Here is a 15,040-nt window from a genome sequence, read left to right on the forward strand (position 1 = left end):
GAAGGTTATCATGCCGCTGTACCAGGCCATGGTGCACCCTCACCTGGAGTACTGCATCTAGCACTGGTTGATGTACATGAAGAAGAACACGGTACTACTCGAAAGGGTCCAGAGAAGAGCGACTAAGATGGTTAAGGGGCTGGAGGAATTGCCGTACAGTGAGAGATTGGAGAAACTGGGCATCTTCTCCCTCGAACAGAGGAGATTGAGAGGGGACATGATCGAAACCTTCAAGATACTGAAGGGGATAGACTTAGTAGATAAAGACAGGTTGTTCACCCTCTCCAAGGTAGAGAGATCAAGAGGGCACTCTCTAAAGTTGAAAGGGGATAGATTCCGTACAAACGTTAGGAAGTTCTTCACCCAGAGAGTGGTAGAAAACGGGAACGCTCTTCCAGAGGCTGTTATACGGGAAAACACCCTCCAGGGATTCAAGACAAAGTTGGACAAGTTCCTGCTCAACTGGAAAGTACACAGGTAAGGCTGGGCTCATTTAGAGCACTGGTCTTTGACCTGGGGGCCACCGCGGGAGTGGACTTCTGGGGACGATGGACCACTGGTCTGACCCAGCAGCGGCAATTCTTATGTTCTTATGAAAAAAGTGCATTTTGATGTCCTCACTAGAAAAAGGCCCACCTACAGAGTGTTAAGCCCATTTTTTTGTGCAGCTTAGTAAAAAGGTTCTTTCCTACATTAGAATAATTTTGTTACAAATGCACAAAATGAATGAAAAACTATCCAAAAACCAGGAAAAAAAAGGCCTGATAAATAAAAAACTGAAACTGTTTACCCTATAGGCATCCTTACAAAACTTATTTGCATGTCATTAATAGCTGACATTAATCTACTTCCAACATATTTACCCCCAATTTAGGGGTCCCTCTTACAAAGCCGCAGTAGCAATTCTCCTGCAGCAATGCACCAAAACCCATTCAATTCTTATAGGCTTTGGTGCATTTGCTGTAGGAGAATCGCTACTGCGGCTTTGTAAATGAAGCCCTAGATTATTTTTGTAAATCTGATTATAAAATAAAAATGTACAATATTTATGGTTGTGTAAATATTATTTATTTGGTTTGCTGGCATTGTTGACATTCATATATTATATAGATTTATCCATATGCATGTCAACATTGCGAACGCATACATGCAAAAATTATTTCACATAAAAACCATAAGACATAATTTGCTTCTTTTCGTATTTTAAAATCATTTAAATTTACAAATTAAGTTATGGCCTTATTAACATGCACAAACTCTAGAATTGTGCTATCTAGCTATCAACGTAAAGGATACTATTACTACTCCAACACAGTGAGGTAACTGCATGGGAAGAATTATGTGGATTGAATTGTTCCACCACTGTCATGGATGAAGGGTCCCATATTTTAATATCATCTCCTGATGAGGCAAATCTGGTGCTTTCCTGCATAGCTAGACCTATAAATAAAAACAGGCTTTCTGTTGAATCTGTGGGGAGGGAGAGAGAGCTTGAAAAATTACAGATACTAGAACTCAGGGCAGAATTCTTCTGTAGTCTAGTAATATTAACTGAAAAAGCAGCTTATTTTAACAGGAGCATTGCAGACTAGCCACTTCAAGAAACTGCTAGATTGAAATGCTGCCTAAAATCCAACACTAAGAGAGAGAGACAACGGAGAGCCTATAAAAGGTAAAAAGTTACTTTCTACCTGATTCCGATTTTAGAGTACACCAAAAGAATATGTACTTTCTTCTCACGGCATCCCTTAGGCAATCATACGCTCCCACAACAGCTCCCCAGTATGTGTCACAAGATGGCAATAGAAAAATATTGGATGTGCAGCATCTAACAGTGAGACAAAATTAAATTAAACTATATTATGGGGGGGGGAAAAAACTCAGGGATTACGTGAACCTCAATTTACCGTATATACTCGAATATAAGACAATCCAAATATAAGTTGAGGTACCTTTTTTCCCCAAAACAGGAGGAAAAAGATTAAATCAAATATAAGCCGGGGAGGGGGTTGCCATCAGGATCTGCACCCAGCCCCCCTCACTCCCTGCCAGGCTCTGTACCCTGTACCCTCTCGCTCCCAACATCCTGCAGGCCTCCACCGAGCCTGCCGTATGACCTGGTGGTCCAGTGGTAGACCGGGATAGAAAGGATCTCTTCCTTCTCCTGTCCTGGCCAACTCTGACAATTTTTTTACCTTCCTCCTGCCTCCCCCTGTGTACTTTTTTGAATTCCTGGTGGTCCGGCGGTGTACCAGGCAGGTGCAAACTTTCTGCGCTCCTGCTCCTCACTGAGCTCCTCACTGAATAGCTGCCTCAAATTCTCACAGCCCAGCAGTGTACCGGGTATGAGCGAGCTTTTTGTGCTTCTCCCCAGTCCTGAGCCACTTCCTGAATGGCTGCTGCCAGTTTTCACGAGTCCCGCAAGAACTGGTGGCAGCCATCAGCGAGCGGCTCAGCATCGGGCAGGAGGGAAAAAACTCACTCCTTCCCCTGGACCGCAAGAACTCACAGCAGCCATTCAGAGGGGCTCAGCGTGGGGCAAGAGTGTGGAAAGCTCGCTCCTGCACTGTACAGCGCTGGACCACCAGGGATTCAGAAAGGTATGCAAGTGGAGGCAGGAGGGAAGTAAAAAAAATTGTCAAGAGTCGGCTGGGACAGTAGATGGGAGGGATCATACAGCAGGCTGGCGGAAGCCTGCAAAAAGTTCGGGAGGGATGCAGATGGGCGCTGACCCGAATATAAGGCAAGACCCCCATTTTTTGGGCCCAAACTTTTCAACTTATATGCGAGTTTATACAGTATTTGGAGGTTATTTTATTGAGGTACACTAACAGGTTAGTGTGATTTAAGTGCCATGCAACCCTAGGGCATACAATGGGCTGCGCAGCATTTAGTGTGTGCTAAACCTATTAGTGCATCTTAATAAAAGAACGCTTTAATCAACTGCATTTTTTGTTATTTATATATATATTATTATTATATATGTTATATATATATATATATATATATATATACTTATTTTATATTGCATTTACTATATGTTATTATATTGTATAATTTATCTCCCTTTTTATGAAGCCACACTAATGTTTTTTTATCACCGGCTGCAGAGATAAAAGTTATGACACTGACACTCATAGGCAGGCAATAAAAAACACTAAGGCGGTTTCACCTGATACCATCTGTATTTGTAAACGTTTACAGTATAAGTATCACGCAAATAATCTTAGAAGGGGGAAAAGCAATTTTACTAATTACTAAAATTGAATGTTCATAAATATTATGTGATATTTGAATTGCAGTGCTGTTGCAAGTATATAATTTGTATTCCGCCTTGAACAATATATAATGTATAATGTATTCGAAATTAATTTTCCTATGAACTGTTTTCCTGCCTTCTTCTACTCTATGTTTATAACCTAACTAATTTATTTTTCTCAAGTACTTTAGCAAGAATGTGAGCCTTTGGGACAGTCAGGGAACTCTAAGTACTTTCTCTTCATCTTAATTAATCTTACTTATTGCATTTCTTCTGTTTCTACTGTAAACCGCTTAGAACCTCACGGTACAGCGGTATATAAGAAATAAAATTATTATTATTATTATATTTTTGAAACTGTTTCACAGTAATGTTGTTATTAAGTTTCAGTTTACTGATTTTGAGTTTACCTCACTCGTTTATATTTGGCCTTTTCACCACTGTAAACAAAATTGTTAAGTTTCACTTTGAATTGTACTTGCTGTACCCTGCCCTTCATAAAGCCAAATAAATAAAGCTATTGTCCCAGTGATTCTACAGCCAGCATTAAAGCACACCGTGCAGTACTTGAAACCGTTTCAAAGTCTACAGCTGCTCCCTAGTTGCCTGTTGTTCCTTCGGACTCCCAGAGGGGGCAGTGCCAGAAGGCTCCATCTGCAACTAAGCGGACTGTTATTTCTAGGAGACACAGAGATAGCAAGTGGTAAGCACTTCCCCTCCCTCACACTCTTCAGGGACCCCCCACCCCTCTCCTCTCCTTCCCCAGCCTCTTTTCCTCTTTCTCAAGCTCTGCACCAGCACCCACATCGCACCTTCCGAACGTGTCTCAGGTCGCCGGCATCACGAATTCATTACAAGTTTGCCCGCCGAGAGTCCCGGAACTTTCCTTCTCTGGCGTCCCGCCCCCTCCTCTGACGCCACTTCCTATTTCCGGCGTGGCGGGCGTGACAAAGAGGGAGCGGGCGGGGAGGGGCAAGGGAAGCCGAGGAAGGAAGACTCCGCCAGGAGACCCCGCCCCCCTTTGAACTCGGACAAGTTTGAAGGCAGGAGGCGGGGCCGGCGCTGGGTTCGATACCAGACCGGGGCAGGGGGGGCGTGGCCGGCCACGACCCTTGTTGACGTCCCTGCGTCGGGTTGCTCGGGAGATGCCTGGAGAAGGAAATCCCGTAGTTTGTGCGTGGCCAGAAATTAAAAAAAAAAAAAAAAGAGGCACCACCAGTGGATGGATCCAGCCATCAGGCGGTGTCGGGGTAGAAATGGCCCTTCTGAGGATAGTGACTGCGGGAGCTGGGCGGGTCCGTCACAGCTTTGGAGGATTAAAGAGCGCTGGAGCGAGCCAGATGATACTCTATGCAGGAACAGGAGTGCCGGCTCCATCACTGCAGAGGAGAATGGGTGTTTCATCCAAGTGGATGTGAGGAGGGTTGGTGCTGAATCCAGGTGGATCAATCCCTCCCCAGAAGAACATAAGAATAAAATAGCCATACTGGTTCAGACCTATGGTCCATCTAGCCCAGGGATCTCAAATTCCCTCCTTGAGAGCCGCAATCTAGTCGGGTTTTCAGGATTTCCCCATTGAAAGCAGTGCATGCACATAGATCTCATGCATATTCATTGGGGAAATCCTGAAAACCCAACTGGATTGCGGCCCTCGAGGAGGGACTTTGAGATCCCTGATCTAGCCCATCGGTCTCAAACTCGCGGCCTGCCGGGTACTATTTAGGAGCCCTCGCTATTATAAAGAATAATTGTTTATGGAAAACTTGTGCCTTAACTATCTGGCATCCAGCAACCGCCTTCAGCTCTCACCTCCTCCAGCACCGGACACGCGTACAGGCTGCACTGCTTCCAGTGGTTACCTTACGTTCTGGAACGTTGCCCGCCTCACTGCTGTAACCTCATGCAAGCGTTTTCCTGCGTCTGTACGCGATTGTGAGGTGGAGTGAAGAGGACAATTGCGTACAGACGCAGGAAACCGCTTGCGTGAGGTTACAGCAGTGAGGCGGGCAACGTTCCAGAACGCGACCACTGGACACTTAAGGCACAAATTTTCCATTAAGAATCATTCTTTATAATATCAAGGGCCTCAAAATAGTTGGTCCAAAATCTTGTCTCTTGCAGTTGATACTTTGATAGTTTTTCACTTTCTGCATGTTACACTGCTTTCAGCTGTGTATAGCTGAAATTATCAGAAGCAATTAAGGAAAAATTTATAAACTATAATGAGTTAGACCTCATGCAAAGTTGTAATTTCTTTAATATGACATTAACTAAGTTTTTTTGTGGCCCTCCAAATACCTACAAATCCAAAATATGGATTATCTGAAATTATCAGAAGCAATTAAGGAAAGATTTAAAAACTATAACCATTATAGTTTATAAATCTTTCCTTAATTGCTTCTGATAATTTCAGATAATCCACATTTTGGATTTGTAGGTAGTTGGAGGGCCGCAGAAAACTTAGTTAATGTTTTATTAAAGAAATGACAACTTTGCATGATGTAAAAACTCGTTATACTATAACGTGTTTTACCTCATGCAAAGTTGTCATTTCTTTAATAAGACATTAACTGATTTTTCTGCTGCCCTCCAAGTACCTACAAATCCAAAATGTGGCCCTGCAAAGGGTTTGAGTTTGAGACTGCTGATCTAGCCTAATATCCTGTTTCCAGAGTGGCTAATCCAGATCACATGTACCTGGCAAAAAACCAAATAGTTGCAACATTCCATTCTACCAAATCCAGGCAAGCAGTGGCTTCCCCCTTATCGGTCTCAATAGCAGACTATGGACGTTTCCTCCAGGAACTTGTCCAACACTTTTTTAAACCCATCTACGTTAACCACTGTTACCACGTCCTCTAGCAATGAGTTCCAGAGCTTAACTAGTCTCTCGGTGGAAAAAGTATTTCCTCGTAACTTTGTGTCTCGAAGTCTTTCTAATCTTTGATAGAGTGAAAAATCGATTCACTTTTACCTGTTCTATACCACTCAGGATTTTGCAGATTTCAATCATATCTCCCCACAGCCTTCTCTTTTCTAAGCTGAAAAGCCCTCTAACCTCTTTAGTCTTTCCTCAAACGAGTGGAGTTACATTCCCTTTATCATCTTGGTCATTCTTTGAACCTTTTCTTTTTTTTTTTTTTTTTTTGCCACAATCCTCTACCTTTATTCAGTATTTGCTATTACATATCTCATGCAAAATCTTTTTTTTTTTTAGTTGCTTAGAATAACGTGAAGAATTTTCTAGTTCAATACTTTTATTTATTCTCACTTCGCTTTTTTGAACGAGAAAAGGAAAACCTTATCCATCTGTCCTTATCCTGACTGACTTCAGTTACTTCTCTTATGTCATCTTCACATGTCTGTGTGGCAGCATTCCTTTTCTGTAGCTCAAGGATGTTATCCGTTTCAGTGCTTTTTGATTCCCTCTGGATCTTTTCACAGGGAACACCAACACTTTGATTGATTTAATTTGTCTGGTTGCTTGATAAGCTGCCATGTTCTGGTTCTTTCATTCGTTCTACTTCCTGGTGCCAGAAGTTGGTAACGTTGATACAGCTTGATACCTTTTCTAATGAGTGCTGGATCCAGGAAGATGCCGTTTTCTAGGGAAGAGTGAGTTCTGGATGCAGGTGACTCCATTCCTTCAGAGTGGGGTTTGAGGCACCTGGGCCGATCAGGCCCTAAGGCCCACCATTCGACGGATGGCGGGTCTGCCGGATGGACGGGCTTGGGACCCCTCCGTCCATCCAATGTATCTACAGGTACGGGAAGGGGGGTTGGGGGTGGGTCAAGGGGTCGGCAAGGGGTCATGGGGTCGGCGGGTAGGTGGCCTATCGGGGGTTCAGAGGGGTCATGGTGGGAGGGGGGTGCACCGAGGGCAGGAGGGCCTGGGATCCCTCCCAGATCTTAGTGGGGGTGGGGGTAGGGGGGTCGCCTGGCCAGGAGGGCTTGGGCTCCCTCTTGACCTGATCATTGTGGGGGGGTCCCTCCTGGCCCGATTGTTGTGAGGGGGGGTTGCTGTTCACTGGGGCAAGAGGGCTTGGGCTTCCTCCTGCCCCGATGTTGTTTGGGGGGTCGTGGCTTGCCGGGACAAGAGGGCTTGGGCTCCCTCTTGCCCCGATCATTGTTGGGGGGGGTCGCGGCTCGACGGGGCAGGAGGGCTTGGGCTCCCTCCTGCCTGGATCATTGTAGGGGGGGGGGTGGATTCTGTAACCGGTGTTGTTTTTGACAGACACCGGTTACAGAATCCAGCTTTTAGGCGAAGGACTAGCTCCTCCTTTGCCTAAAAGCTCTTGTTTTGGGCGTTTGGGGGTTAGGCTTTTTTTAGGTTGATTATATGGGCGTTTAAACAGCTGAACGTAGAGGTAGGCCATTATTTAAAAAAACCTCCTTTTGGACGTTTTTTTTTATAATGGACATTGTCCCTGCTTCTACTTTCAACGTTTAGGGCCTTAGGCCAAAAGGGGACTTAGACTTTTTTTGATTATGCCCCTCCGAAGGCTTATAGATAGTGCCCATTTTGAGTTTGAAACAATATTGAGGTATATTAGATTACAAACTCTTTAGTTCATCATTTTGAGTTCAAAAGTTTTATTGGTATGTAGAACAAATCAAAACAGTGCAAAGAGCATAGAAAGCAAACAAGAGTAATAACAATGTTGAGAAACTGAACAGAAGTCAATATCTGACATTAAACTATCAGGTAGCTCAAGTAATCAAAAAAGAATAAGCAATGCACATCATAGCGTAGAAAATAGAGAAATAAAACCAATCATCTATACAAGCTACAAGACTCCGTCTGTAATGAGTAATCAAGCAGTAAGCTTCTAGATATCATGTGTAAAATAATAACAAGAAATAGTATCAGGCATATTAGTGTTGGCAAGCCAGCTAACAAGGTAGTTGCAATATAGACAAGATCAGGAGGAATGTGTGGAGCAAAAATCTAGTAAGGGGTCCCAAATTTCATGAAATTTTCACGCCCACTTTCTGAACCGGAATCACTCTTACTTAAAGGATTATGACTTTGGCATTGAAAGTGATCCTGTCTAACTGGAAGGATCTATCGTCTGCTTCTTATTCAGCTTAGTTCATCATTTTCAAATGTATTCTGTTTCCTCAAGTGAATTTCTAGAGGTACATGTCAACTGAATAAAATAAATCTGTATTTTGCAAGAAAGCACATAAATTATAGGATCCTATAATCCGTGCTTATTTTATCCATGTTGTACCTGAACTATGCTGTGTGCAAAAGAACACATCATGCAAACCTTTACATTGCTTAGTATTTTATGATGTTATTTACACACATAGATGACTAAAATACTAACATATACATGTGTCTTATACAATTACCACCATATTAATGCTGGGTTTTCTTAGCCTCTGCTTTTGTGGATGTAGGTATGGTCTGGGATATGCTGCCACTTTTCAGAGTGAGAATTGGGCATGTTCGCAGGGTCGGCACAATGATGGCACTTTGAGCCACTTACAGCTATGCTTTAGATCAGGGCTGCCCAAGTCCGGTCCATGAGATCTACTGGTAGGCCAGGTTTTCAGGGTATCCACAATGAACATTCATGAGAGAGATTTGCATACCAAGAAGGCAGTGCAGGCAAATCTCTCTCATGCATATATCATTGTGGATATCTTGAAAACCTGGCCTGCCAGTAGATCTCGAGGACCGGACTTGGGCAGCCCTGCTTTAGATGATCTGACCGGGCTTTGGATTTCTACAGGTCTGAGAATCTCCACTAGCTAAGATCATTTTAATTTGGGGGGGGAGGGGAGAAGCGGAGCAGGAAAGAAGAGGAAAGGCACAGCCTATTGCCCACCCATGATCACCACAGGCCTCTACCCCCTCAAAAAAATATTGTTCTGTCTATGCTACTAACTCCAGCTATGACCAAATACCATCTGAGCAAACCCCTTTATAAAGACCAGGTAAAAGTAAGTTTCTTATGAGAATATGCATGAAGTTACTCCTGTCTTGGACAAAGTATAACTTGGTATGATGAGCTATTTTATAAAGGCAAATAAGCACTTATGTTACTTTTATAAAATAAGTACAACATATGCTCTTATGAGTCTTGACAACCTTGATGCCCTGTTACAAAACTGTCCTTCCAGTAACTAGGGCTGTAATGCATGTGGTGAAGTCTAACACCTAATTCCTACATAAACCCACTAAATCTGAAAGGCGCCCATTCTGGTTTATGGTCTTTCTACTAACAATAAAAAGGAGTCATACTGTTGCCATGGGCTGTCACGAGGAGTTTAGGTCTTCAAAATTTTAGGAATCTTATCTAGATCATAAATGATCCCTATTGTAGCCAATCTGAAAATCTGTGACTCTATAAATAATCCATTCCTTTTATAATTAAAAAAAATTATGATAACATTTCCATCCAAAAATATTGCTAGGGGAGCAGAGAAGTAATCCAGGCAAAAATACTTCTGTCTTTTATCACACAGCCACCAGAAGGGTCAAAGATTTTCTCCAAAGTAGTCAATGACTGCATAGAACATTCAAAAGGGGCCTGTCAAATAGAAATAAGAAGGTTAAATGATTGCAAATCTTTTTTAATCTATCAAAATGTGGTTACATATATGTTGTATCTGTTTTCCTCCTTTTTATAAGAACCTGAGACAAGTTTGCTAGAGACACAGTCACCTGATTTCTCCAAGGGATATTACAGCAAGTTTCAAAAACCCAAACACTCTTCACCTTCCGGTGTTTACAGGGGTATGAACATCATCATTAACTTGCTGTAAGCCCTTTGGCTGGATTTAGTACTGATTTAATTATATCAAGACTGTTATAGAAAGACCACACTTAACTTTCACCCTAGTGTGGTCTTTCTATAAGTCTTGATATAATTAAATCAGTACTAAATCCAGCATAGGGCTTACAGCAATTAATGATGATGTTCATACCCCAGCAAACACAGGAAGGTGAAGAGTGTTTGGGTTTTTGAAACTTGCTGTAATATCCCTTGTCCCAGGTTCTTATAAACAGAATTTGTGGTTGAGCAAGTAGTGCTCCGACAAGATAACATTTGAAGTCTGTTTTCCTCCTACCATCATTCTGTTGTATGTTGCAGAGGCAATAATTTCATTAAGACCTGGCTGGAGCATCTGAAACCTTTGAACTCAGCTAATGTTTTATCAATAAACATCAGGTCTAGGATTAATTTGCTAGTTAAAAGATAAAGGGGGAAATTCATCAAGCAGCGTTAGGGCTTAATGCATGCTAAATTCCAAAGCTCAATTTATACCTATGAGCTTTTAGCGTTTAGCGCACGTTAATTCCATTATTGTGTGTTAAGTTAGTTAAACTCTTAACACTGCTAAACTAGACTAAAACTTAGCTTTGTATACCAGGACTTCAACCAAAGTGGAGCTCAACTCGGTTATCAGAAACTAAAAAAATACAAAGAATAAGAAAATAACCGACGGAAAATATTAGTATGGCTGATTTCCGAAATGATTAGCAAATAAAATAGTTTTTCAAGACTTGCGAAAAAGTTGAAAAGGACCAGGACCCCTTAAGATAAGAGGAAGCTCGTTTTATAATTGAGATAATTTGAAGACCAACGATTGACTGCTTGATGAATTCCCCCCAAATGTGCTTTTGTTGGCACTTTTTTAAATGGTTTTAATGACCAACAAAAGATACACTGTTAATCAAGACTGAATATTTGTACAAAACTGATGCCATATGTTCCAGCTACAATTTTTTTGGGAATCCATTTTTCCAACAGATTTGTTAGGAATGGTAGAAAGTTTATTCTATTCACACACCCAGAATCTTATTAGCAGCCTGTAAGTAAAGGAGAATGGGTGGGGGACTGGTGAGTAATAGATGTAATTCAGAAGAGCAATACATAATCAACATCTGATTGTTTTGGATTAAGTAAATGTATACGTGCCAATGTGAATGAAAGAGGCATCAGAGCACCGAGGCAAAGGCTAAGGCAAAAAAAGGAAACTAGGCAAATAAAAGAAGATAAGTGTCGAGTGTTCACTCCAGTCACCACTGGTCACTCAGGCTTTTCCGGTCACTATCGGTGTTCCAATACCTTGGAATTCACAGACCCTCTGGTCACCTATCAATTTGGGTATTTCAGTACCTTGGGCCCCACAGACCCTCTGATTACTGGTCACTGGTCCTTGGCCAGATGTGGCCATACAAGGTAAGGCTTACCAGGGCTTAGGCAATTGCAAGCATTCATCCCCCTGAGAGTCACCTCGAGAGGTCCAGTAGCTCCCAATTTCCCAAGCAACTTCCCTGGGAGTCTTATTAGCTATCCCCTTTCCTCCTCAGGGAGAAACTACCAGTCTTTCCCAGCAGGCAATTCTCTTATATGTAAATTTGAATGCAAATGGATTTCATCAATAGTATCTGTTCCCAGCTTTAAGCTCATGCTGTCTTTGGGTAGTGCATTTTCCTGGAGGCATTCCTCTTTAAATTCAGGGTTTCTAGTAACGGGACATACACTCCATCACAGTAAGATAAATTACATAAAACTTGACTTTTTGGCCATATTTTGGCTGAGCCTGCATCAGAAGTCTAAACAAAATTATAAAAACATAATAATATATAAGTTCAAAGTCAATATATATAAACAGATTAGTAATGATCTGAAATACATATCATCAATGTCTACAATACAACTCTTGGACCATCCTATTAGGCAGGAAAATACTGCTGCACTATATAGCAGTGTTTCCCAGTCATTTTGTGGCCAAAAAAAAAGTACAGATTAATGGAGAGAGCACCTAGGCTGTGACCCTATTTGGGGTTCTGACTCACAGTTTGGAAAGCTTTGCTATACAGCAAGAGATGCTATTGACTGCACCTAAGTGATAATATTGTACTGTATAACTTAGGCACACAGCTGCAAGACATGCCCCAATCCACCTATGCTATAGCATTTAAGCACTATGGGCCTGATTCTATAAACGACATCTAACCACACCTAATTTTTAGGCACCGATCTGTGCAGTTGTCAATCAACTGCTAAGCGTCTTTTATAGAATCATGCCTAGTAGCATCTAGGCATCCTTAGACATCGTTAGTTGAGGTGGGCGCTTAGTAATTAGGCCAGGTTTTACCTGGTCTAATTTAATACCTAGCAATGCCTATCATGCCCATTCTCCACCCTTAACTATGTCTACTTGTCATTTAGGTGTGAGAAGGTGCCTGGACTTGGATGTCATAGGTGCCATGTGGATATCTGTGCATAACACTAATCAATTAAAATAATTTTTTTAATCATTTTTTTAAATGGTGTGGTCAATTACACATCAATTATTAATTTTAAAAAATTAAGCACGAATTTAGGTTAGACATTGCTAAGCATCCGTGATCAGGGTGCCTAGTGGTGCCTAATCTAGGCCGTGTTTATAGAGTCAAGCCCTTTGTTTATAGAATAGCATCTAATTGCAGTTATGCATGTAACTGCAAATCAGTTAATTAAGGACCATTATTCATACTTAAAGTCAATTAACACCTAATTTAACAATGAAGTTAGGCATGCAAGGCAGTATTCTATAATCTACATGAGCAAGTTTATAGAATGGGGGGGGTGGAGTATATAGTACATGATAAGATTATTCCTTCCTAGTTACTATTAGACAATAATACCATCATAGAAGAAAAAAAATCTTAACTTAAAATGTGATTATATATACTTAATTTAAATTGTCATGACAATTTTCATCAGAGAAAATGTATTTTTTATCATAAACCAACCTCAGTTAGTGGTTTTGGATATGAACTAGTAGACAACAAATCTTTAGCTTCGGAGCAGCACTGAATAAATGTTTCCTAAAATAAAAGAATGCAAGACTTGGTTAGTTTCCATAGATTAACAGAATTACAACTATTTTTAAAAAGACTATCTATATTAATGTGATAAAATGTATAATCCCATTTGAAAACCCAGAAATACCATCCCTCTGCCAACAGGAAAGCAAGAGAGGAAAACAGGTATGAATATTTCAAATTAAGGTTGGATTTAAGCTGCATATAATAACTTGCAAACATGTGGATTTGAATACTGCAAGAGATGGAGCCTGGCGTAACGAGCCAGATAGGTTGTTTCAGGCATGTGGCACAGCAAGGTGGAAGGGACAGGGCTGGTAGTTGGCAGTAGAGAAGGGTACTGACAGCTAGGAGCCAGGAGCCAGAACCTGTGAGGTGTTGGGACAGAGGGAAAATAAAGTTTACAATTAGGGGGAATACAAAGCATTGTTCTGGGACGCAACGAGGTCTATGATTGAGGTTCCCCATAGTTGAAACAGTCATATAAGAATTATCTGATTGAGGGACCATTCATAAGGTTCGCATTTGCGACTAAGTGAGTCCTCTATCATGTTTGATTGCCTTGTGATGTAAACTGCTTGAAGGATCACTTGGAGGGATAGGGCAAAGCGCCAGAGGTGATAGGCCTCCCTACAGAGGTGTAGGGAACCTGAACCTCCCTGTTTGTTGACATAGAACATCGCTATTTGGTTGTCCGTTTGTATGAGCACTCACTTGTGACACAAGCATGAATGGAAGGCTCACAAGGCATAGAAGATTGCATGTAGCTCTACATGATTGACATGTAGATGCAGCTCTGCTGGGCTCCAATGACCCTGGGACTTGAGGTGACCAAAATGCACTCCCCAGCCTGTGTTGAAGGCATCTATTATGACGGTAAGGTGAGGCAGAACTGGAATGGATAGACCTCCTTTAGAGAAAGAGAGAGGATCCAACACCGAATAGAAGTTTTGATGGAGTCCGGTAGTGGAACTTGACTTGAAAGAGATTGTGTTTACTGATTCCAGTTCAACTTGAAGTGCTACTGCAAAGGCTGCAAGTGGAGTCTTGCATGCAGTACAAGAGAGAGACCTTAGAGGTGCAAGATGTTGTGTTTGGGTAAATGAGAGGACTCCCTCAGGTGGTTGAAAAGTTCTATAATGGCTTGATGCCTCTCCTTGGTCAGATAGGCATGATCTGTGATGGTGCCCATGTGAGCTCCTATGAATGTGAGCAAGCGATCCAGGAGAGATGACTTCTCATAGTTGATGATCAAACCCAGGAATTGCAGGATGGATAAGGTATCCTGTACAATGAGAAGTAAGTGTTCCTTGGAATGTACTACCAGGAGCCAGTCATCCAGGTAAGGAAAAACAAAGGGATAGATTCACTAAGGATACCGATCGTGTCCCGACCACTTTGCGACCCAATTTTCCTCCGACCCAATTCACTAACCGATCATCCTCCGATCAGATCCGATCCACACATGCAAATGAGGGGAAATGGCATGCAAAGTAGGAAGGACACGATTCACTAAACATATGCAGGCACACCGACTGGGCTGGCTGATCCAAAAACAAACACCTGCTGAGGACCAGTGATTTGTGTAAAAACCCTGCTCTCTGCCCCGATTCTCCTGTTCTGGCCGCCCTGCTCTCAGCCCTGATCTTCTGCTTCTTTGCTCTCAGCCCCAATTTCCTGCTTCTCTGTCCCAATCTCCTGCTCTCAGCCCGATCTCCTGCTGCTCTACACTCAGCCCCGATCTCCGGGTTAAAACCACGGGCTCGCGAAAATAAATAAAAAGGCTCACGAAGGTAAAAGAAGAAGTAAAAAGTTTTTCCCAGCTCTGCCGGGCAAGAAGGGCCAGCGCATGCGCAAACCATCTACAGATGGTCTGCACATGCATTGGGATCACTGGAGAGCAATCTGTACAGTCGGTTGGGGGCATGATTCCAATCATCCTCATTTGC

General features: G+C 42.1%; 2 protein-coding genes across 6 annotated transcripts in view; both read right to left on the reverse strand.

The window, feature by feature from the left end:
* The window catches only part of NEDD1 (NEDD1 gamma-tubulin ring complex targeting factor), an 89,727-nt gene extending 85,500 nt beyond the window's left edge, over nucleotides 1-4,227 (reverse strand). The window contains exons 1-3 of one of the 2 annotated variants that reach the window (XM_033950760.1): nucleotides 4,072-4,226; nucleotides 1,692-1,828; nucleotides 1,297-1,440 (exon numbers count right to left, since the gene is read on the reverse strand). In XM_033950760.1, coding sequence (XP_033806651.1) covers nucleotides 1,297-1,432 — 136 coding nt within the window. In that variant the 5' untranslated portion in view covers nucleotides 1,433-1,440; nucleotides 1,692-1,828; nucleotides 4,072-4,226. Of the gene's footprint in view, nucleotides 1-1,296; nucleotides 1,441-1,691; nucleotides 1,829-4,071 lie in introns of both variants that reach the window. The other variant, XM_033950761.1, reaches the window with a different exon arrangement.
* Nucleotides 4,228-7,847: 3,620 nt separating this feature from the next.
* CFAP54 (cilia and flagella associated protein 54) overlaps nucleotides 7,848-15,040 on the reverse strand; it is a 440,387-nt gene continuing 433,194 nt past the window's right edge. For all 4 annotated transcript variants that reach the window (XM_033951153.1, XM_033951154.1, XM_033951152.1 and 1 more), the window contains 2 exons: nucleotides 13,020-13,094; nucleotides 7,848-9,801 (listed from right to left, as the gene is read on the reverse strand). In XM_033951153.1, the coding sequence (XP_033807044.1) occupies nucleotides 9,682-9,801; nucleotides 13,020-13,094 (195 nt within the window). In that variant the 3' untranslated portion in view covers nucleotides 7,848-9,681. The remainder of the gene's footprint in view (nucleotides 9,802-13,019; nucleotides 13,095-15,040) is intronic.

Source organism: Geotrypetes seraphini, chromosome 7 (assembly GCF_902459505.1).
Source record: "Geotrypetes seraphini chromosome 7, aGeoSer1.1, whole genome shotgun sequence".
Taxonomy (NCBI): domain Eukaryota; kingdom Metazoa; phylum Chordata; class Amphibia; order Gymnophiona; family Dermophiidae; genus Geotrypetes; species Geotrypetes seraphini.